Genomic DNA, 23,562 nt, shown 5'->3' with positions numbered 1-23,562 from the left:
CAAATTATAACAAGTTTCTAAATTTCATATTAACAAGTTGCCATCAGTATTACATGTCACTAATCAGAAGAAGCCATGACGTACCGTTTAATGTCTTTTCTTGACTGAAAGCACTGGAAGACTGCTGTGTGGGGTGGGCTTTTCTTTTTTACATAAAACGAAGCTGGTTTTGTAACAGTGGAGCTTTTATAGCCCTGTAGCACGTGTACACGTTTGACATCCTCCACGTGTCCTCTGTTTTCGGCTGATTAACTGAACAAAAAAGGGGTAAAACAATCCTGTTGCCGAACTCACTCAGCTTTATAACCATCTTCCATAACTTTAAACATACATAAGAGCTGGACTTTGCCCCAGCAGTCGTGTTTAGTAACAAGTTTTTATCGCAGACTCGTATCAGCAGCAGGTGAGACCAGGGAATGAAGAGCCAAAGGATTATATCAGCTTTAAGCAACTTAACCCTCACAGTTATGAAATGTTGGGTAGCTGCCAGCTGGAGATCTATGTATCCCAATTCTAAAACTTCTACGGGTAAATGAGAAGAGCCAATGATATGTTTGCTAATGACAGGCAAAATAAATCAGCTAGGATTATATAGAGCTGGAGTGCACATGAAAACAGAAGGTCATGTATGATCACGCACATACACAGAAGGCCACACACACTCCACATCAGAGCAAGACTTTACTAGAAACACATGTAAAATGCTGCACTGAGTTAAAAGTTTATGATCACCTGTTTGGTCAATTTTCGTTTCTTTCAGCTGTTTTGTTTCTTATTTGAATCACGTGATCCAACAAAAGATATCTGTAATATATAAAGTTCTGGTCTTTAGGACATATTTTTATACATCTGTGGAGCATTTAAAGATAGTGGAAGTAGGTTAACTGCACTTTTTTCATACATTTCCATCTGGAAATTAATATCCAACATTGTTTTTTGGAGGATTCTTAAGGGGAAAAAAACAGACGAGACTGAGACTGAGCTTACTAAAAAGCACCACTGAACGACACAGGAAATAATTTCCGTTAGGGATCAATAAAGTATTCTGATTCTGATGATGTTAACATTTCAATAAGTATGTAATGTCGTATTTAAAGGCAGTTTGTTGTGGGGGTGTTACGTCCCTCTGCAGCTTCTAATCGTCTCAGTGTTTTCAGCTGGTGCTAATTGGCCACACCTAGTCAGGTGTGGATAAAAGCATACCTGAGGCAAGCTTTCCGGCAGTGCACTAGTCTTTGCCTTGGTGGCACCAGCCATTTTAGCCAACCTGGTTTTCCATTTTAGGATGAAACCTCTTCTCACCCACACTCTGTTATTCATCTCCTTTTTTTATGTTGCGGCTTTTGAGCCGGGTCGTAACAGGGGGTTTTACAGTTTTTACAAAAAAGCTTGTTTGCATGTTATCGATTCAAAACCTGCGATAATGTTCAGATTTATGTGCTGGATTTGTATTCAGATAAGCTTATATTTAGAAATGTAGGCTTTATAATGCATTTTTAAATGTATGCAAAAGTATTTAAATGTACATTTTTAAGAACTTGTATTAGGAAATTAAATTGTCTTGATATACAACACTGTGCAAGCATCTTGAGTGACTCATTTCTTAATATTTCGCTTCCAAGGAGCCAGATTTTGTTGTATTTTATCAACTTAATATATATTCATATGTCTGCTCTGTCACACATACACTCATTTCTGGTAATCAGATGGCATCTAAAAATCTTGGCTTTATGTCTGAATGAATATTTGGGTCATTCTTCTGTAAAACTCAGGCTGGAGGCTGTAGAGGAGCTTTTCTGTATCATGTTCTAAACAGCACAAGTTTTGATGCATGCAGTGACATTGACACGTAGTGAGCCACACAAATAGCATGTTGAATCTTTCACACACCGTGCAGTGTGTTTGTCGCCTCACCAGACCACAATGATGTGTGCAAAGTTACATTTTATCACACAAACTGTAATTTGCATAAATTCCTATGTGAGGCATTTAGTTCTAATCAGTAAGAGCACTGTCTCTAAGCATGTTTAAGAGGAGTGAGCTACAGCTTTCTCAGCACCACTGAGCAGACTCCCTGCTCCAAGTGGCAAAAATGAAAGTGAAACATTCAAAAGTGTAGATACGCTTCCCTCTTGTCAACTGACAAAATTCATTGTACCAAAAAGATTCCTGATATCCAGGTGTATGAGATGTCATCACTCACTGCACACATCAAGTCGGCTGTGACAGCAATTCATATGTTTTTAAAAAATCCCCATTGTTGTGCACACAGGGTGGGGTGATCTCTGAAGACATGATTCAAATGATTTTCTCCAGCTCTCCTGAGCAGCAGCTAATAGGTACTCAGCGCTTTAGGAAACTACTTTCTAAAGGTAAGTTTTTCTTTGGACATTTGCTGCTCTTTCATTCATTTTCAGTCCAGTTCTTGTACCTGAACATTTTCAAAGGACTCTTTTGTTTTTTATTAAGCCACTTAACTCTGACCTATGAATCATTTACGCATGTTTTGAAAGTACGAAACACAAGTGCTGAACCAGTGTTGTGTCCACACATAACAGCAAAACCCTAGAAGAATGACCGCCTATTCTTCAAAGAAAACTCAAGAATGAAGGTGGTCATACTAAATTATAACTTTGACGCTCATTAGAATTGTACAAACTCTGTTTTGACCTTGTATACTGTATTTCCCCAGCCCCTCTATTTTGAAACTAAAACTATTGAACCTTAATTCAATTTCTCACTTCACATAATCGTTTCACTTTTGCCTTGAAGTGTTACTTTTAATTTAATTTAATTATTTTTTATGACGCATGTTCTCTGGTGAGTTCAGGTACATCTGTAACATGTGAGTTAAAATTTTCTATAATACCAAAAAAAAGACAAAATACTGATGTTTTTGTCGAATAATCTGTTTGACATGAGGGATAATATAGCATTTGCATTTTAACTAAAAGACTCGCGCACTGACACTATGGGCACATTTTTAGAAATCTTTTTAATTCCACATATTAAACAACAACAACAATAACAACAACAATAACAACAACAATAAACACTCGAGGACTTTAAAGAGTTAAATTTTTTTCCAAAGCTTGAGAGCGCTCACCCCGGCTCGGGGCTCCACAGATGTGATGGATGAGGGCTCCTTGCTGCAGACTGCAGCGGAGTGTTTGACAGTCAAACTTGAAACAGTCTTTGGAACTGAAACGGTCTCTGCCAACATGAACACATACCCCAAACAGTTCGGTAAATATGTACAGTTTCTCGCAGCTTCAGTTTTCAGTTGCTGGCAGAACTTGGGACACCCTCAAAGCTGGCGCAGATTTCTCCCGTTGAGCCTGCGCGTACTGGCGAGCGCAGATGTGATGGATGAGGGCTCCTTGCTGCAGACTGCAGCGGAGTGTTTGACAGTCAAACTTGAAACAGTCTTTGGAACTGAAACGGTCTCTGCCAACACGAACACATACCCCAAACAGTTCGGTAAATATGTACAGTTTCTCGCAGCTTCAGTTTTCAGCAGCTACCAGAACTTGACTCCTGTCTGCATCCTCCCAGCCGCCTCCCACTTCATCTGCGGGCAGTACCTGCGTGTGTGAGCGCTGTCACCGGTGGCTTCGCAGATCGGGCAAGTGTAGTTCCGGAGGATGGGGCAGAAAACTTTCCCGTCGTCTGATTTGAGCTTGTGAGATCGGTACACCCTCGGAGTCTCCCCGTTTTGCTTGCAGAAGCGGCAGTAGTCCGAGGATGACGCGCTGCTGCTGGTGTCCGACGCGCTGCTGGTCGGACTGAACTGCGATGAGTTTTTGGAGGATTTCTTCCCCCGAGTGGAAGTGTGGACCTTACTCCAGGGGGGCGCTTGTCCCTTCTTTGGACGCTCGGTGTCTCGGTTATCAACCTCACGGTTGCTGCACAGTTTCTCGAACACTTGGCTCAGATTCATGTAGTCGTGCCACATGTTAAAGCTGTCCCCACCAGTGAGGATCGAGCTCTGGACCTCCAGTCGTCTCGGCATTGTGGTCATTTTTTGGCAGAAGTAAAACTGAGGGTGTGTTTGGAGCGCCTCATATTTATAGCTCACTGAAGATGGTTTTAAAATGCAACAATGTTTGGATCCTATAGATTGCATGCAGCCTGGCGACGTTTTTTGGAGGCAGAGAGAGAGAAAAAAAAGAACTTTGGTGCAGGTGCAGTCTTTTATGTAGCTTTCTGGTGACCTTATAAGAACCTTTACGAAGCCCGTTGACAGGCCTTTAATCGAATGATCGGTTGGTTGATTGATAACAGAAAAAAAATGACACATAAGATGGACATAAAGGACTGAAAACACCAAGAGCAAAATATTGCATCGCACTCATTTATGTAGTTTATGTTTAGATTAGATAATTTTGCAAAATAACGCAGCAAAATAAATAATAAGAGCCGGGATGTGGAGACTATGTAGCACTGAAAAAACTCCGTCCATGTGAACAGAATCAGGGGTTACCTTACCTGTTGATTAAATATCAAGACTATTTAGCAATAAGCTTACTTTAAAGGCTCGTAATAGGTGAACTGTCTTGGTATAGTTGGGTCACGCAGAGTTCATGCATTTTTTTTCTATCGTAGTGCGTTGGCCTTTATCCTCTCATCCCCTCTCGATCTCTGTCTCTCTCTCTCTCTCTCTCTCTCACACACACACACACACACACACACACACACACACACACACACACACACACACACACACACACACACACACACACACACACACACACACAGTGTTTAATAGATAGATAGATAGATAGATAGATAGATAGACTAAATTCAAAGTGAATTATGTGATTTAATCTGTTAAGTTCAAATCTCCATTCTTTCCCTTAGTTTTGCATGTGTTTGCGTTTTTTTTTTCTTTGTCTTTTCTTATTTTGTCACTTGTTTACAGTTTTATTATTATTCGTACTTCTAATGTGCTTGTGTCTGACAATGGGCCGTGTATGTGTGTGCGTGTGTGTCTGAGGATGATGATGGTCCATGTTGTGTTACTTGTTGTTTGTGTGTGTGTCCCCCCGATGACCCCTGGCGCCGGAGCGTCTAGACTACATTAGAGATGTGTCACATCCAAGAGCCGCACCTGCGCTTATAGAGAGCGCATACATAGAGGTGAGGTATGAGGATAAATGGATAGATGCGGTCCTTTTTCGAAGCTGAGCGCACAGTTGTATTTCCTGCACAATCACACACGAAGTGAGGCTGTGTGTATGCCGGTTATACCATGAATATAAACCCTGCAGGCACCGCTTGTTTGTCAAACTGTTTATGAAGCAAAAGTCACATTTCTGTTTATTTACAAAGCAAAAAGAAGGGGGAAAAAGAGGCGTAGGAGGGGGCGGAGCTTAGATACGTGCGGGGGAGTTGTGGGTCATTTGCGTTTAGTTGGACGCGTGCGCACTAGCATACCGGCGACGGCTGTTCAAACGGTGGCCTAGCGAATAAGGGGATTACGGAGCCCAATCTGACAGGTTAGATAACGAAAAACGTTTACATTTTTAGCTGTGTACGTGTGGCAGCGATTCATAATGAAAAGTTAAATGAATTCTTACTGTCTGAGACGGTGGTCTGTCGTTTGCGCTAACGTTAATGTTGGATTTTGGTACTAAGCTAACGTTAGCTACAGCAGTTAGCCGCTGGTTGCCAGCTAGCTTTCGATAGTAGAGGAGGCTAAGAGCGGCGTTGACATTAGCCAGCTGATCAAGTGTACCCTCCCGGGGGACTTGTGCTTTTAGGTTTTCCTTGTGCTTGTCCGAGTTGTGAGTTGACAACGGAAATACTGGACCCCGATCAGTAGATGGTAAAATGATGCTTTCTTTCCACGCAGCATCAAGCCACGGGAAGCTAATAGGCTAGCTGCTATCCTTACATGACCCTGTTTGTTGAACATTCTTTTTTGAGAGGAATGATACACACCGGTAGCTATGCCAGCGTTGGCTACGTTAGTTGGTGTCTGTCTTGCTAGTCTTTGCAGTACAGTTGGAGGTGTTTTAATAAAAAAGAAAAAAACAGAGGGTTTGTTTCTCAGTTGGGAACTTTGAAAGATTTGCTCCAAAGCATATCCAAATAATAGACTTCCTACTCTTCTCAGGCTGCACAATGAGTCAGGGTAAGGACAATGCACGCCTCAAAAGCTACAAGAATAAGTCTCTCAACACAGATGAGATGAGAAGGAGGAGGGAAGAGGAAGGCCTGCAGCTCCGTAAACAGAAGAAGGATGAGCAAGTAAGCAATGTGTTATACTGTACAACTAAAACCGTCGTAATGATCCTGAAATTACATGCTGACAGTGTTTGGAGTAAACTTGAGGCCATGCTTTGTTTGTAGCAATTTAGTTTTGGAAGGGAAATGCATATTTGTCCTTCTGTTGCAGCTTTTTAAGAGAAGAAATGTTGCCACTGTGGAGGATGATGGCATCCTGGATGAGGATGGGATGGCTGATAGCGGCTATCTGGAGTCCCAGGCCAACAACATGGACCCACTCATGGTGAGAAGGCATTCATATGTCTGCTCTGTCACACATACACTCATTTCTGGTAATCAGATGGCATCTAAAAATCTTGGCTTTATGTTTAAATGAATATTTGGGTCATTCTTTTGTAAAACTCAGGCTGGAGGCTGTAGAGGAGCTTTTCTGTATCATGTTCTAAACAGCACAAGTTTTGATGCATGCAGTGACATTGACACGTAGTGAGCCACACAAATAGCATGTTGAATCTTTCACACACCGTGCAGTGTGTTTGTCGCCTCACCAGACCACAATGATGTGTGCAAAGTTACATTTTATCACACAAACTGTAATTTGCATAAATTCCTATGTGATGCATTTAGTTCTAATCAGTAAGAGCACTGTCTCTAAGCATGTTTAAGAGGAGTGAGTTACAGCTTTCTCAGCACCACTGAGCAGACTCCCTGCTCCAAGTGGCAAAAATAAAAGTGAAACATTCAAAAGTGTAGATACGCTTCCCTCTTGTCAACTGACAAAATTCATTGTACCAAAAAGATTCCTGATATCCAGGTGTATGAGATGTCATCACTCACTGCACATATCAAGTCGGCTGTGACAGCAATTCATGTGTTTTTAAAAAAATCCCCATTGTTGTGCACACAGGGTGGGGTGATCTCTGAAGACATGATTCAAATGATTTTCTCCAGCTCTCCTGAGCAGCAGCTAATAGGTACTCAGCGCTTTAGGAAACTACTTTCTAAAGGTAAGCAGGACTCTAACTTTGCCCATTACAGCCACTCCTGTCTTTGCATTTGTTTCAGTATGTCTTACAAGGGAAGGATAATGACTGGTTGAGGCCCAGTGCAAGGACAAAAGCATTGTTTTGAGCTGCATAATCTGCCACTCTGTCTCACAGTTAACTACTGCCTAAAATTCATAACTACACAATATAAGTGTGGCTGGAGTGAATGTTACATGGGGTGTAATGCTGTTAAGTGTGCCTGTATTAATTGTTTCTACGTCACCTCACCCTCCCTCACACGCAGAACCCAACCCACCTATTGATGAAGTCATTGCCACTCAAGGGGTGGTGGAGCGCTTTGTTGAGTTCCTGAAAAGAAGAGAAAACTGCACATTGCAGGTACGTTTTCCTAGAAAACTAATTTTAGATTATATTTGAAGCTTGTAGATTTTTGTTTTTTTTCCCCCCTCATGTTTGTTTGTAATGTGCTCTCTTCCTGTTTCACCATCGTATCTAAAAAGTTGCATGTGTTGTGAGTTCAGTGCACTAACTTTCTTCATATATTTTGAATATGATTGTAGTTTGAGGCTGCGTGGGTATTGACCAACATTGCTTCAGGTACGTCTCACCAGACACGGGTGGTCATCCAGGCAGGAGCTGTGCCTATATTCATAGAGATGCTCAGCTCGGATTTTGAGGACGTACAGGAACAGGTGAGGAGGCTTCATTTTTACCTTTCCTGGTGTCTACTGACCTCTGGCAGCTTGTTGAGGTCAAATTTAAACTGATTAAAATTGTAGTTTTTCATGTTGTTTTTATTGTTTGACTTGAATAATTCCTTCACCCCTCAGGCGGTGTGGGCCTTGGGAAACATAGCAGGAGACAGCACAGAATGCAGAGACTTTGTCATAGACTGCAACATACTGCCCTCACTGGTGCAGTAAGTATCCCTTCAGTCTTACATTCTCTGCTTTTGAAGTTTCCTCTACGGGGAAACAAAGAGCAACTTTGATTGCGATCGTCAAATTTTCCTCTTGCAGGTTATTGGCCAAACAGAATCGTCTAACAATGATGAGGAACGCAGTGTGGGCGCTCTCAAACCTGTGCAGAGGAAAGAACCCACCTCCAGATTTCACTAAGGTAATTTGCCAAGATAAACACATCACTATGGTAACTGCACACCTCTTAGACTGCTTAAAGGCACATCGTATCTCAGATTTCAAGGTCACAGGCTATATGAAGATACTAATATGCTAAACTGGATAACAGTTACACCTGCTGAATGTGTCCCTTTGTTTCTTGCAGGTGTCTCCGTGTCTCAGCGTGCTGTCTTGGCTGCTGTTTGTAAACGATACGGACATCCTAGCTGACGCATGCTGGGCGCTCTCCTACCTATCAGATGGCCCAAATGACAAAATTCAGGCTGTTATTGACTCGGGAGTCTGTCGCAGGCTCGTCGAACTGCTGATGTGAGAGCCAAAACAAACACACACACAGATATTTTCAGAGGCGTTCTACAAAGTGTATGCGAAACACTTGGGACTCTAGTTAAATACCCATAAAGTGACAAGTAACACATGGGTGCTATAAATTAACAGGACTGAAACATCTGGAAGAATTAGGTTATGTTGTAGAGGAAGGGTGCAAAGGTGCATTTAAGCGGGTCTGACAGCACATGTTGACCTTAGTAAGACTGCATTTTTTTTCCCTTTTAATTTGTCACCTAGTAACAACAAATAGTGGTTTAACATTATTGCTACCATCCTAAAACTGGAGGGTTAACATTTCTAAAACTTGATGAAAAAACTGTATCATCTCACACTAAGACTTTGCTTTTTGTTCCAGACACGTGGATTATAAGGTGGTCTCTCCTGCACTGCGGGCTGTTGGAAACATAGTCACTGGAGATGATTTACAGACACAGGTGGTAGCTGCATCACAACAGACAGATGTGATAAAAGTTTATGCAGAAGGCAATGGCTCTTTGTAACTCTGTGAACATTTGGTATTTTTCTAGGTGATTCTGAACTGTTCAGCACTGCAGTCTCTACTTCAGCTTCTGAGCAGTCCCAAGGAGTCTATCAAGAAGGAAGCGTGTTGGACAATCTCCAACATCACCGCAGGGAACAGAGCACAAATACAGGTGTGCTGCGCATTCTTACAGACTAAGCTAGAAAAAAAAGCTTCCTTTTTTTTGTTCCCTGAGATTGAAAAGCTAACTATTGGAGCTGCTAACAAATTGTTTCCCACTTCTTGTAGATGGTGATAGATGCAGGTCTGCTGCCTCCGCTCATCAATATCCTGCAAGTAGCAGAGTTTCGCACAAGGAAGGAGGCAGCGTGGGCCATTACCAATGCCACCTCAGGGGGTTCTGCAGAGCAAATCAGGTACAAACTGTGCACAGTATACAGCCAGTGTACCCATAATAGTCACACTTGTCTTGAGTGAAGAAGTCAACTGATGCCACTGATTTTAAATTATACAGACTCTTCTATTATAAACAAACCTACTTCTGTTTTTCATTGTTGTATCATTCAAGACTCGAAACTATTATTTTGTTTTCATACTTTAAAGTGCATAAAATCTAAATATTATATGTAGCAAATGTGACTTCAAACAGGTTTATTTGAATCATTTTTCAAGACAGTGACTTGGAGAGGGATTAGGGAAGTTGCCATTCAGCTTGTAGCCTTGCATGTCTGCATTTCTTTCAGTGCACTGTGTTGTTCACTGATTAATATGTTGCGTCTTAAAAAGGTATTTTTCTTCGATGACTATTAATGTCTACTCTGTGTGTGTGCTGCCATCTGCAGGCACTTAGTGGAACTTGGGTGTATAAAACCTCTGTGTGACTTGCTCACACTCATGGACTCCAAAATAGTTCAGGTGGCTCTAAATGGCCTGGAGAACATCCTGCGACTGGGAGAATTGGAGGCCAAGAGGGGAGGAGGCATCAACCCCTACTGTGCACTCATTGAGGAAGCCTATGGTAAGTAATTAAATCCGGACGAAGGAAATAGGAAAGTAACGGTACTAGTCAGCAACCCTGGTCACTGGCTAATCTTTTATTTTCTGGAGTGTGCCTCCTCTATTTTAGCACTACTCTCCACCTTTTATCTTTACAGGTCTGGACAAACTGGAGTTCCTGCAGAGCCATGAGAACCAGGAAATCTACCAGAAAGCCTTTGACCTGATTGAGCGCTACTTCAACACTGAAGATGAGGATCCATCTTTGGCTCCAGCCGTCGACCTGCAGCAGCAGCAGTTCCTCTTCCAGCAGTGCGAGGCCCCGATGGAGGGCTTCCAGCTATAATGCTAATTCCTCCCTTTTCCCAGAGCTCCACGTTCATCCTCACCTTTGCTCCCGTCTCACTCTATCCCTACAGCCATGATCCAGGGTGACATACCTCGGCCTCCCCCTCCCGTTCCCCTTCTCATTGTCTGAGAGGTTTAATCATCATCATGATTATTAAAAGCATACCATTAAAGGGGCACACTCTGTTCATGCATCCAGCACGGGTGAATTCTGCAGTCTTGTCAGCCAGTTCAAGGTTTCACTCATTCTGTCTTTTGCTGAATTAATTTTTTCCCTCAGCACCTGGACCTCTCCTGTGTGGTTAAGCCCCAACATTTCCAGCTATAAACTTTTCCTATAACTCCATCCCCACATTATTGCTTTTTTTTTTTTTTTTTTGGGGGGGGGGGGGGGGGGGGAATTCTTCCTCAGCTTATCCCCAATAAAAGAACCTCTTTGTGGTCCTGTAGGATTGGCTTTTGCTAGCTCTTGAGTCAGTGGTAGTATTTGGGCTGCACTGCTTGTCTGATTGAAGCATTAATGAGTCTCGAGACAGACAAACATGGACATGATTTCAATTTCTTTCTATATATATATATATATATACACACACACACATACAGCCAACCCCCCCCCCCCCATCCACATTGAGAATAATGAACCTAAACACTGGACTGACCATGAGACGTTGACCGCACACTCGACTGTGGTCACTGGACTGAAATGCCCACACTGGGCCACATGGCTAGTTCCAAAATAAAGACTGATCTGACCACTACGAAAGGCACGACTCAAGAGTGAAGGTTGCTCTCCGATCGCAGATGGACAATTTTAGAAATTGCTGAAGGTTGGAGCTCCTCGGTGACAAATCAGGCTGCTTGCATTCCCACCTGGATCTCATATCACGCATTCCTCTTTCCAGTAATGGGACTATTCCACCTGCACAGGCTCCATCCCGAAGAGTTTAGACTGCCTGCTGCCTTCTGGTGTGACGTGAATTAACCCCATGGAATCATGGGAACCTGAGTCTTCCCACGCACTGAGACAACTGGACAGACTTGGACAAGACAAAAAAGACTATTTAACCCTGGTTTCTGTCCAGCAGCAGACCAGTGGGGATTTTTTTTTTTTTTAAATTACCATAATTTCATTTCTTTTGCAGCACTTTAGTTCAGGACTGATGCCTGCTCATTGACAATAGACCACCGTTTATACATTAGCTATGTAATTGGTTAATGACACGGCTCTTCCCTCCTAAAAATGCGAGGTGCAAAGAGGTGGTCTTTATCATTGTCCCCCCCACCCTCCTGGTATGACAAGGATTTACACTGTTTTGCCCTTAACCAGAGAGACTCGAGCAGTTTGTGGACTGAAAATGTTAGCACACACTTTCGGGGATCATGGTGCCTCAGCAAAGCTAGAAGAACTTTTATTCTAACAAAGCAACCTCTACCAATCAGACAGCATTTTGAAAATTGGCTGTTTAGCTGTTAGCTGTGTAAAACATAACGTTCAAATACGTGTTCAGGTAGTATTTTTTTTAATTTGATCATGCCAAATCAGAAACATACAGTATGCCAGCTATTAGGCCCACAGTTGGTCTTATTTTCAATAAAGTGTTTTATTTTGTTTTTTTTAATTTGGGGTTTAGCATCTGCCATGTAGCTGATGGTGCCATAATCCTTATTCTACAGAAATCCTTCCACATAATTTCAAGAAAAATCCAGATTAAAACTTGAAAACCCCGGTGATCACCTTAGTTAGCAAAACTGAATGTTTGTTTACCAAGTCCTCTTTACATTGCTTATTTTTGTCAAAATCTTAGCAAAAGATGACCAGCTCTACGTGTTCATTATTGTTTGTTGTACTGGGTTTGTGCATCTGTCCCCTGTTATGCCATTTGCATAAAAGTCGTTTCATGAACTACAACGTTTAATCGGTTTCATTATAGTCACTGAGTCTTTTTGGTTTTTTTTTCATTAGATTTTTATTAACTTGCTTCCTTCAGTTTAAGGTAGCAACTAATTATTTTCCGTGTCATTATATCAAAGCATGTTAGAATCATAACTGCTAAAAGATAGCTGAAGCCACCGTGACATCACTCTGATTGCACGGTTAAAGTCAGTAGGAGCCACACAGAATCCATGCATCTGTGGCTGTGAGAGGGCGATGGGTGGAAAGGTAGTGAAGGTGGATTCAACCATTCAAAACAGAAGACAGTGCAGGCGGGGTTGAGTGGGTGGAGATGAGCGTTTGATGAGAGTAAAAAAGAAGATCTACAAGATAATAGTAGACCCTGCTCTTGTGTATGGTTTGAAAATGGTAGTACTGACAATAGACAGAAGACTGAGCTGGAGGTGGTTGAGCTGAGGATGCTAGGACCAGAATAGACAAAATTAAAAATTAGTACATCAGAAGGGTCAAGGGTTTTGGAGGCAAGGCTGAGATGGTTTGGACATGTGCAGAGCAGGGATGGTGAATGGATATGGAGCTGACAGGCAAAAGAGGAAGACCATAGAAAGATTTATGGTTGTAATGAAGGAGGACCAAAAAGGATGCTAATCGATGGGGTGAGATGTAGGCAGATGATCTGCTGTGGTAACCCCTAAAGGATGCAGCTTCGGAAAGCAGCTATTTTGTAAAGCTTTACTTTTATTAATATTTTGGCTGCTTCCATGTGTTTTCAGAGCCAGGAAGGATTACGTTTGGATGCAAGTGGAGTACAAAGTTGTTTAAGGACTTTACACTGGATGGGTGCATCACAGACATTTCCTAATTTGTGCTGAGTGACAGTAGTTTTTGGTTGTAAATCTGTTTTAAATACTCTTAAGGTTGAACGTTCATCCACTAGGAACTGCCTGTATGCTCTCGCCTCATGAATCCAGGTGTTGTTATGCACCAGGGTGAAACCAGGATCCACGGTACCAGTGTAGGCGCTGACAGCATCCTGGAGTTGGACTACCTGTGCAGCCCCTCTAAGGTCCAGGTATCACCTCATGCTAACAGTACTGACAATGAACATTAAAACTCGGGTTTTTACCATTACTCACAATTATTAAAAAGGGAATGTCCACAATTTAGGGTTTTTGAATGTAGGATATTTTATTAAAGCAATTTAGCAGAAGCAAAGCCAAGCACGACCTATCTTAATGACCTATTCTGAGCTAATGTTGATCTAGTTCTAATCTTTGACCGAGATTAGAGAGAATGACCACACCTTGGCCACTGACGCACTTCTCTTCTGTGTAGATATGTAACCCAATGGGAGAGAAGCAGAGGCCAAAATCCTGTTGAATTTATGATCTAACACAGGAAAATAAGCAGAGAAACAGTCAAAAATTATCAAAAACAAAACAAAACAACAAAAACAAAACACTTAACCTCACTCAGTGCTTAGTCATCCTAGCCGTGTGCCATGTTTACATACCCTGCATGTGTAAGAACCACCACAGCACGCACACACACACACAGCAGTAAAAGATAAAGGCAGGTGGTAGAATAATTTCATTGCTCCAACTTTTGTTAATCAAAGATTTACTATTGGCGAAAGCACATACAGCTAAACTATATTATAGGACTCTGTATCATTTCACCCATGATGATAGATAAGACCTTTTACCACCCAGCCGATATAATGAGAGGTAAGCCAGGAGAGATCAATCAAATCTTTCTCACCAAGCGATACGCTGATTAAAAAGTGGTCCTTTAAGTTTTGAGCAGTATAGTTTGTGACGATATTGCAGGGAAAATATACCATAGTATCCAAATTACCCTCCAAAACTTTAGTAAAGATAGCTGCAAAAAAAAAAGAAAAAAAAGAAAATTAAAAGCGGTATTGGTCACAAATGGTGAATATTTCCTGAAATAAGCCTTCCAAAAGCCTTGGAAGGTGCCCACATGTGCCCAAACCAGGGGTCATTAAATTACACTGCACATTTTTATAGAAGCACTGCTTTATTGAACTAGTTTTGGTGCTCACCACATACAAACACAGATAGCACATCATAGTGGCCGTGAAATAAGAAGCCCAGTTAGAGGGGTATCAGGACAGACAGCCCACTGCACAGGTGAACAAGTCACATCCAATCAGCTACTTAATGTTCCACAAAAAGGGGAAAGACAATGTTTTTACAAGGCATAATTGCACATTCCTGCAATAAACCCTCCACTGGTCTGAGACGATGAAATGCCACTACCAAAATAATGGCTTGTGCCATTAATCAAGTGCCACTTTGTAACCCTGTTATTTATATACATTCACTAAGTAGATACATTTTGCATCAGGTACTCAATTATTGCAAAACTATTGTTAAGGCCAATTTCCTTGTTGCAAAAGCACTACTCAGAATTTACTGCTGATTTTTTTTTGGTTGCACTACACCTCCAAAGGTTGGGACTGGAGAAGTTGTGGTATACACAGAAAGTGGGATGCTATTGACTTGGGTTCGAGAATGAGCGTGTCTGAATGAGTCATCTTCCATCACTGAGCCTTGTCAGACAGGGCAATGGCACTTTCGCGTGGTTTCTGGTGTTCTTCTCTCCATCTGGCTTTCTTCTCGATGTTTAGTGCCGTCAGGGTCTCATTCCTGGCAAGAGCCTGCAGAAAAACAGGAGAATACATGTGGCATTATTTAAATGTGAATGAAAATACAGAGGCAATGCATGAATCAAAGCAGTGAGAATTGAATTACTCACTAATTATTAAAATTCTTGCAGGGGACTTAATTGTGATACATTTTCCGCTTCGATATCCTTTTTTTTTTTTTTTTTTTTTTTAAACATAGGTTGAAATGTCACATTGGGAACTTTGGGACATTTTGTGACCAAACTTTTAATTGCAAGTCATTGCTCTGTTTATTCATAACATGACGTAGATGAGTTTATGTGAACAGGCAGGTTTAAACCTGCTCTTTTACATTACTGGATAGCAGTGATGACATGTCTGTCCTTGTTGACAGTTACTGGCGTCGAAAAGAGAAAAAAAAAAAAAAAACGTTTCATGCAAGACTCATTCATTATTCTTACCCTTTTGCCCAGAAACACCATAATCATACAGGCTCCTATCGTGGCAGCCATCATCACGTAGGCAGCCTTTACTCTGATTTTGTTTCTGGCAGCGTCAATCATCTCAAACCTGTAGAAGCACATGTACACATGAACACTCATTAGGAAATGTTTTCTTGGCTCAAAAGAAGGCTTGAAACATAAGACTTCAGCATTTAATCTTGTTATTGAAGATCAGCGCAGCAGCATGATATTTACGGGGCCTTTTGTTCCAGTTATAGCAGCATTGGTGACTGTCAGCAGATAGTCTCTTGGGTCCTTCACACATTTTGCTTTGTTTTGGATACTGGGGCTTTTGAGTACATGACATAGGAGGGCTTCTGTTTATAAGCTTGCCATGCAGGTTTTTACATCACAGCAGCAGATCAGATGTGATCTCCACCCCGATGCCAAGATAATCCTCTCCAGTCACCAATAGAAGGCTTGTTTGAACTGCAGCTGTCTGAGGACCAGCTACACGCTGTGCCGCCGCTCATCCTGTTAGTTAGCCCTGTTCTTGTGATGTAACTTAACTGAATGTGACAGAGGCAGTGGGACTGCGGTGTGCCGGAAGGTCTGGTATAAACAGGAAAAGGCTACTTACGACACAGTCTCTGGTATCTGGTCTGCTGACTTGAAGCGCCCTGACCAGATCAGCATCTTCTTGTCCATATCTGAGGGCCTGTAGCCTGGGAGTCTGAATGCGGGACGCGGCTCTGTGTGAATTAACAAAGCATGCATTATAATGAATCCTGCGTGCTTCCTGAACAAAAAGCCAGAGATTCACATCATGACCTGCAGACTGCGACCTCACTTCCTGTGTCCCTCTTAGTCTTTTGGGATTTAAAAAAAGTCACATACTTAGCCATCACAAATACCCTGTAATGCACAAAGTCAACATTTTTAGAATACTCTTACATCACTATGAGTGTAGCATTTTCCACATTAAAGTCATGCCACACATTTATATGAAAACCTAGAAGTTCAAATTCAAATTTAGAAGCTGGTATTTAGTTTTTTCAGGTTTATCAGTAAATATTGTGCATTGTCTTATGATGACTTTTGAGCTCATCTGTTGTTCAAACCCTACCATGTGCTGGTGCTGCAGGTGGGGACTCCGCTTTGGTCCCCTGCAGTTTATTGCACATCCCTCTGTGGCTCCATGTCTGAATGACATGTCTCCTCTGACCTGTTTAGATACAGAACTAGTATCACATCGAGTAAAGCAGGAAGTCACAGTGACGATAGAACTAGCTGATGCTACTGAAAAAAAGAAATTAAACGTTAAACAAGAAAATTAGTAACGTTTACATTAACATTACAAATTTTAGAACAGCCCTTAAAAGGCTCAAAATAAAATTACGCTGGGGAAAATCTCTTCATGCGAAATCAAAGGATTACCGTTTACCCCAACTTAATCTCATTTTATTCATTTATTTTTTACAATCGCGTGATAGCTATCAATCAATCACACAATTGTGTGTGTGTGTATATATATATATACACACACACACACACACACACTAGCACTTTAAGTTGTGTATTTATTATATACCGTTATTCTTTATCCTCCTGATACAAAAACAATTTTCCTTGTGGGCTCAATAAAGTATCTATATCTAAAGCCCTAAATTGGACACAAGTGAGTACTACATGACAAAAACAGAAATCATCACACCTGAAGGGACTAAAACTGACAACTGTTTAATTTTACTTACAAACAAAGAAACAAACCACGACTACGAATATCTTCAATTATAGACACTGTTCATACCAAGCAGGAGTGCCTGGTTAACCAGGCCTGAATAGCGTATAATGATAATAAAACAAGTTAACTAGGCCAAGTGTTAATTTACCGAGACACCACGCACCAATTTACACAAACTGCCTTTACTGCCACAAGCACAAACACCATTTCAATAAATGCAAGACGTCGAAAAAGCATCAAACATGTATTTATAACCGAGTACAGAACTCACTCACAGCTGATTTAAAAACAAATAACATCAACAAGCATCGGATTAGAGAGTATTCAAGCGACTTATTACGCAACGAAAACACAGAAATTCAAGTTAGCTATACGAACCGAGGAGGCTGCCGATGGAAAGGCGGGATCTGATGAAATTCATGCTTTTGCTGATTGAATACACAAAGTCCAGTGTTTCTAAAAAGCCATTTAAGTGCGCTGGAAATCTGTCAGTCCCTCCTCAGCTGCTGAAAGTCAAACAGCTAACAGGACCGTCAGATAGGACGCTGTGTCCTGTGACTGATCAAAAGAAACAAGCTAGGGCCCGTATTTATGCCATTTGGACAGCGTCCATACGGATCGGGTAGTGACAGCCCTGTGGCTGTGGTTGGGTCTTTGCTTTCGCTAGGTTGTGGTTGAATTATTAGGAGTCTCAAACAGGGCTGCTGGGAGTTAAGCTAAAGTTGAGAAGAACAAGTGGAAAATGTATTAGTATAAATGGCGCTATTCACTATAGTTGCACTTTTATCTATTTTAATATATTCACTTTGCGTTAATACGTGCGGCAGATGTTAATTTGTGAATGCGGCAAAAACAAATAAATAGCATTTAGGCATTATTAAAGCCTTTCCGTGCAGGCACTTTCTTGGACAGCCACCTCCACCACCAGTGATCCTGGTGAAGGACCCGTGCAGTCCACTATGGCGGCGCCCGGTGGAAGTTTAAACTGTGAGGACTATTCAATGTTTCAGGTAACGTTAACGACTGATTAATTGATCCGTGCAGGCCGATCACGCACCGACGGCCAGTCGAATCACCGCCTCCCCCGCAATTCATTTGCCGCGCTGTTTATTTTGTGCGAGAGCCAATGAATTGGTGACCCTCCTGATTACTAAAGACCTGCACGAGTTCAAGGAGGCACAGTACTCAGAGCTTTCAGTATGTGGATCAACATACCCATGCAGCCTTTAATAACTGACTCTTTAAACTGGCATAATCTACTTATAGATGTCATGGTTTGGTATATTGTTTTATTTTGTAGATTTATATTTTTATGCTAGAACCTCACTGAACTCGCTTTGCATAATTCATAACTAACACACGTACATTTATTTATTCCATATAGGCTGTTTATGAGGCTTTGGAAAGTCATTTTAGCGCCTATCTCCAGGCGGCAAAAGCACTCTTTCTTCTGATTGGTCAGCTTTTGCAAGCCAGCAGAAGGGCAGCGCTTATCTTTTTATGTGCGGATGCCAGAATACACACAGCTGTATCTGATTAAAAAAGAGCCTCATGCATTACTGCTGACAAAAAAAAGTACATATTTCAGATTCTTTCACTCAGAAGTCCTCTCAGAGTACGGAGGGTACAGACCAAAGCTATTTTACTTTTTATGAGTAAACCATATGTAGAAGTAGAGTTAGCTTGTAGAAATTAAGGGGGGAAAGCCCTGTTCTTAGTTACATGTAAGCTTGCCTCTTATTCTAACATTAAATTTGAAGATTTAGAAGTTTGGCTTCTTTTTCTTGGTGGTTTTGGAGATGATCATTCATGCTGTCAGTTTGTTTGTTTGGCGAGCAAAGCATCTAAACCACAGTTAAGAAAATAAACAACCAATAGCAGCCTATTAGTGTGTTCCTAGAGCTGATGCAATCCCCCCACCCCACTGTCTACACTTTGCCATGCTGTTCCTATAGCAGATGACCATATAAGGAAAGCGGTGGAAACAGAGCATTGTGAGCACAGAATATTACATTAACCCTTTACCTTTTTGCTGAACAAATATGTAAATTCAGTTCAACAGGTTCAAATTTATATTAAACATGCATTTCTCTCATGGTAGAAGGCTAAAGATGTTTGGATCCCTCCTTAAAAGTATATCAGCTGCTAAATGAGCCTTGTTAATCTTGCCTGCCATCTTGCCCTCTGTTATAAACACGATACATAAACTTATTTCCTTAAGGAAGCAACGTGTTTTGAACCACCATTTTTGGGTGGGGGGTACAGTTGTATCAGATTTAAATCTGATTCCATCTTAATGAGACAAAAGACAGCATATCGTGTTACAAATGTATTTAGTTTTAGTTGAAGTAAAACTGCTGACTCTTTTTGTGTACTTCTGTGTGTTATTTCAGGAGGTACTGAAGGTGATGCGCACTATAGACGACCGCATTGTCCATGCCCTGAACACCACCGTGCCCACAGTCTCCTTCTCAGGCAAAGTGGATGCCACACAAACCTGCAAACAGCTCTATGAATCTGTGAGTGTGACCACCAGGTCTCACCACGTTGTGAATTCAAATTCCCATTGTTGTCATTGCCACACAAACAACAAAAACGTTACCACAACAATAAAGAATAAATAAATGGCATATTTTAAACAGTGAACATAACACCTGGGAGTTTGGTTATGTAACGCAATGGCAGGGAGAGGTGCAGAGGGGACCTGTTAAGAAGTCAGTCTAACATCAAGTGTCTGAGAAACAATTTCAAGCAGCCTCTTTAAACTTGCCTTAAATCTTCACATAGAGTCAGGGATGAACTGATTCAAATTCAGTCTTTCATTTAAGTTCAGTTTCATTTCAAAAAACAGCGTTCACCTCAAGGTAAAGACACCACAATATTAGGGAAAACCTCAGTAATCAGACGATCCCCTGTGAGCAAGCACCTGAAGAACTCCAGTGAAGTAAAATGACGCTGAGGGAGGTGTGGCCCTCTAATGCACATGTGGTGATAAGCCAAAGGTTACTGTGGCTTAACAAAACTCAAGAATTCATACTCTAATTATGACAGTTTCCAAATTTTGGTCAACTAATGACATTTTTGTATTCAAAGAAGTAAAAGATCACAAACAATATGGCAAAATAAGGGTCTACACAGACCAGCGTTCAGTGCCATAAAACTCAGGAAGAGAGCTTGATGTCATAATCCACATCTGGTCGCATGCTGAACTAGTCATAGTTGCTTACTTTGGAAATGCTGTGCTGCCGGGTATATGTGTGTGAAGCATCCCTGTTTCAGAATTGGTCCATGTTTCGCAGCGTCATCCATATCTGAATAATTGTCTTGTGTGAGAATCAGCTGTTGTCCTCCAAAGTCTTCGCTGCAGGAGCCATAAGAGTCTGAACAGACAAGAAAGCTGGCATGAAGTCTGTGAAGGCATGCAGAAATATTAATCTCATGTGTGCGTGTGTATTTCTGTTTTCTCACAGATGATGGAGGCTCATCTTAGCAGAGACAAAGCTATCAAGGCTTGTATAGCTCAAACATCAGAGGTGGTGGGACAGCTGCGTGAGCAAAGAGCAAAAGACAATGAAAACATGGCACTAATCAAACAGCTCAGGAAGGAGCAAACCAAAGTAAGTCCTGTCTATAAAAATTCCATGTTTTTTTTTTTTTTTTTTTTTACATTCTTAATGTAGTTTTCTTGTCATTTTTTCTTTAAATCTGTCTATAGCTGTTCAGTTGCATTATGGGAGATGTAGGATTCTGTGTTTCTGCAGTTTTTGCCCATTAAAACGAATACAAATAAGGATATGTTGCTTTCTGTTGCTTCATTGTTGTTGTAGGTTTAGCAGCTATCTCCACTGAATCCACTGTGGATGCGTTTAATTTAGTTTTTCTGTGCTGTGAGGATCATAAATGAAATGTAAACAAATATCTTAAACTTGAAAAAAGCTTGAAATTTGAAAATATAGAGGAAACCTGCTGCAGCTGACTGAACCTGCAGGGCTAAATGCATCAAGTAACCACTGAGGAAATATAATCCTTCTCTTTTTAAAAAAAAATTTGAATAAACAGACCCTGTTATCTTATTAGAGCAAAATAATAATAGAAGTACTTTGTTTTTTTTTCCTGTCCCCAGTTAAAGCTGATGCAGTCAGAGCTGAACGTTGAAGAAGTTGTAAATGACAGAAGTCTGAAGGTACAGTTTGCTCGCTGTTCTCATCACTGACTCGTCCTACAGTCACACATAAATGAGCCGTCGTTATCGTGTGTTACTTACTGACGTTTCCTCGGTTCAGGTTTTCAACGAAAGGTGCAGAATCCACTACACGCCTCCAAAGGTGAAATGAAGTCCTGCTTCATGAAAGGAGCTCTTTCACTCGAGGTTTAAATCCAGGCTGAAACTGTGAACTGCTGCTGAGTCCTCGCTGCAGGCTGTTCACCACCCAGACATCTCTGACCTCTTCCCCGACACACAAATATATTCCAGCGTCATTACTGTATTAATTTACCATCATTGTAAAACAGTCGCCCGTGTGCTTCTTCCAAGACAAAATTATTGTACAAAAAAAGAGTTTTTTAAAAATTGAGTCAAATGTTTGTCTGAGTTTGAAATCATTTGTTGACCTTAGACATCCTTTTTACATGTATTGAATTCAAATGTTTACTATGCACTGTCTTCATCAGGAATTGGTTCAACAACTGCTGGGTTGATGGATTACTGTGACATTTTGGACGAGTCTTCATCAGTCCATCCCTCAGGATGGGATCTACAAGCTTTGATCATTCCTTAAGTTTTCATACAGTGTCAAAAATCTGTCCAAAAATTTGATTTGGTACCAAGCACCAGCAAAAAGAACGACACTTCCATCAGCCTCAAGTGTACCTTATAAGAAATCGCCAATCCTCCAAACTAAGCTGTCTTTGTTAAACGTGATCTGTTGTACTTGCTCAACAACAGGAGCTGTATTCACTACGTACGTTGGTATTTTAGTTTTTAGTGCTTCTGCCTTGATCTGATCATTTTCTCTGATTATCAGAGATGTAAAGATCTCTCAACAAGGAAAGGACTAAAACTTCTATTTCACGGAGGACGTGTGACTGATCGTAGTGTCATGGATGACACGTTCTATTACTATAATGTTTCCCGACTGAATAAACAGAAGCACTGCAGCGGTCTGTCGCAGCCTCCTGTCAGCAGAGTGATCACACAAGCTCCAGCAGTCCAGTACTTGCAGTTTGTTTCATTTCCACTGGAGGGCCCCACCTGATCACAAAAGCTGAGTCTTCCTCCTCTTAAAACACTTGAGTAGATTTTCTTTCTAAAATTTCCACCATCAGAAATAAAGCAAGCAAATATATTTACTCCTGTGAGCTGTGTTTTCAAACATTTTTAGGCTGATGCAGATATTTCTTGAAACTTTTCTTACTTTTATGAACATAAATTCTCAAATTTCTTGGACCAAACCACACAGATGATGAACACAGCCAGTTAAAAATAAAAACATTGTGCTGTATGTTAAAAGACTTGCAGAGAAGTCATAAACATTTACTGAAGGTACTGGGATTGTCATTCCACGAACAAGAATATAATCAATCAAAATCAAACTTGCAGTAAATTATTGTTACCCTCCTTTACATGCTCTCACACTCTGTCTCGCAGATGTATTCAAGTCCTGTAACTGCAGAACAACTAAAGTCATTTATGGTGAATTTCCATGTGTAAGGAAGTTGTGGGAGAGCAGTACTTTCACACTTCCAAATAACAACAGAGTGTGATGAAACTTTCCAGTGAAACATTGGAAACAACACCCTTATTATTTGTTCTCTCAGATAAAACAGTGCATGGAAAACTCTGCAAACAGCAATGCTTCCATGTATTTTATATCACGTGTGTAAGCAGGTGGAAATTGTTTACGAGTGTATAAAGAAACTGAATCAATAAATGCATCCATGACAATTTGATAACTAGAGCAGAATATGTGCAAAACAGTACAGATGACAGCAGACTTCAGGAGGAGCCCATCTTTCAACATCTTTGCACTCTGCAACATTGCACCATGAATAAAAATATGCTACATGTGCTGTTTTTGTCTGTGTCATGTTGCTGCTGTCAGTATTGTCTGCATACATCTCTACCTACAGTTCGATTTGTCGGTTCAGCTTTTTTCAGTGAGATCCAGCACAGTCACCTGCTGCTGTGATTATTTTGTCTCATTATATTTTTTCTCCGTGTCATGTTTATGCTTCTGTAATGAGAGGCATGGGCGTCTTCTCTTTTTCAGATTATTCATGACCTAATATGAAAATATAAA

General features: G+C 41.1%; 4 protein-coding genes across 5 annotated transcripts; 2 read left to right on the top strand and 2 right to left on the bottom strand.

Annotated features, from left to right (window-relative positions):
• Positions 1-3,520: 3,520 nt before the first annotated feature.
• LOC146662256 (nanos homolog 2-like) lies at positions 3,521-4,021 on the bottom strand. Its single transcript, XM_085418770.1, has one exon. It carries the CDS (start codon positions 4,019-4,021, stop codon positions 3,521-3,523), a length of 501 nt encoding a protein of 166 aa, XP_085274896.1.
• A 1,364-nt stretch (positions 4,022-5,385) lies between these two features.
• On the top strand, positions 5,386-12,435 carry kpna1 (karyopherin alpha 1 (importin alpha 5)). Of its 2 annotated transcripts, XM_085418769.1 has the most exons (15): positions 5,451-5,498; positions 5,763-5,827; positions 6,119-6,252; positions 6,401-6,514; positions 7,139-7,238; positions 7,522-7,616; positions 7,799-7,930; positions 8,069-8,157; positions 8,258-8,357; positions 8,523-8,686; positions 9,063-9,141; positions 9,235-9,360; positions 9,477-9,604; positions 10,031-10,206; positions 10,343-12,435. In XM_085418769.1, exons 3-15 carry the CDS (start codon positions 6,127-6,129, stop codon positions 10,528-10,530), a joined length of 1,617 nt encoding a protein of 538 aa, XP_085274895.1. In that variant the 5' UTR covers positions 5,451-5,498; positions 5,763-5,827; positions 6,119-6,126; the 3' UTR covers positions 10,531-12,435. The 2 variants fall into 2 exon arrangements, with proteins under 2 accessions (XP_085274894.1, XP_085274895.1); XM_085418768.1 differs by lacking the exon at positions 5,763-5,827 and having other exon boundaries at positions 5,386-5,498.
• Positions 12,436-14,447: 2,012 nt separating this feature from the next.
• fam162a (family with sequence similarity 162 member A) lies at positions 14,448-17,927 on the bottom strand. The gene is made up of 5 exons (XM_085418771.1): positions 17,642-17,927; positions 16,646-16,744; positions 16,160-16,271; positions 15,538-15,646; positions 14,448-15,109 (listed from the first exon to the last, which is right to left on the bottom strand). Exons 1-5 carry the CDS (start codon positions 17,682-17,684, stop codon positions 14,993-14,995), a joined length of 480 nt encoding a protein of 159 aa, XP_085274897.1. The 5' UTR covers positions 17,685-17,927; the 3' UTR covers positions 14,448-14,992.
• Positions 17,928-18,115: 188 nt separating this feature from the next.
• Positions 18,116-21,847, top strand: mix23 (mitochondrial matrix import factor 23). The gene is made up of 5 exons (XM_085418772.1): positions 18,116-18,273; positions 19,657-19,782; positions 20,734-20,880; positions 21,387-21,446; positions 21,547-21,847. Exons 1-5 carry the CDS (start codon positions 18,223-18,225, stop codon positions 21,595-21,597), a joined length of 435 nt encoding a protein of 144 aa, XP_085274898.1. The 5' UTR covers positions 18,116-18,222; the 3' UTR covers positions 21,598-21,847.
• Positions 21,848-23,562: the final 1,715 nt, after the last annotated feature.

Source organism: Rhamphochromis longiceps, linkage group LG9 (assembly GCF_057381845.1).
Source record: "Rhamphochromis longiceps isolate RC_006_pf linkage group LG9, R_longiceps_female_GT1.1, whole genome shotgun sequence".
NCBI lineage: Eukaryota > Metazoa > Chordata > Actinopteri > Cichliformes > Cichlidae > Rhamphochromis > Rhamphochromis longiceps.
Note: the sequence above shows the minus strand (reverse complement) of the source record. Positions and strands in the feature narration are given on the sequence as shown.

What these genes read in the sequence shown, in the direction of transcription:
- mix23 (XM_085418772.1), top strand. Translation starts at nt 18,223, where the DNA reads ATGGCGGCGCCCGGTGGAAGTTTAAACTGTGAGGACTATTCAATGTTT. An exon ending in TCAGGAAGGAGCAAACCAAA is followed by an intron (nt 20,881 to 21,386) that starts GTAAGTCCTGTC and finishes TCCTGTCCCCAG; the next exon opens with TTAAAGCTGATGCAGTCAGA. An exon ending in TAAATGACAGAAGTCTGAAG is followed by an intron (nt 21,447 to 21,546) that starts GTACAGTTTGCT and finishes TCCTCGGTTCAG; the next exon opens with GTTTTCAACGAAAGGTGCAG.
- LOC146662256 (XM_085418770.1), bottom strand. Translation starts at nt 4,021, where the DNA reads ATGACCACAATGCCGAGACGACTGGAGGTCCAGAGCTCGATCCTCACT.
- fam162a (XM_085418771.1), bottom strand. Translation starts at nt 17,684, where the DNA reads ATGAATTTCATCAGATCCCGCCTTTCCATCGGCAGCCTCCTCG. An exon ending in CAGATACCAGAGACTGTGTC is followed by an intron (nt 15,647 to 16,159) that starts GTAAGTAGCCTT and finishes GTGCTTCTACAG; the next exon opens with GTTTGAGATGATTGACGCTG. An exon ending in TGGTGTTTCTGGGCAAAAGG is followed by an intron (nt 15,110 to 15,537) that starts GTAAGAATAATG and finishes GTTTTTCTGCAG; the next exon opens with GCTCTTGCCAGGAATGAGAC.
- kpna1 (XM_085418768.1), top strand. Translation starts at nt 6,127, where the DNA reads ATGAGTCAGGGTAAGGACAATGCACGCCTCAAAAGCTACAAGAATAAG. An exon ending in AACAGAAGAAGGATGAGCAA is followed by an intron (nt 6,253 to 6,400) that starts GTAAGCAATGTG and finishes CTTCTGTTGCAG; the next exon opens with CTTTTTAAGAGAAGAAATGT. An exon ending in TTGAGGACGTACAGGAACAG is followed by an intron (nt 7,931 to 8,068) that starts GTGAGGAGGCTT and finishes TTCACCCCTCAG; the next exon opens with GCGGTGTGGGCCTTGGGAAA.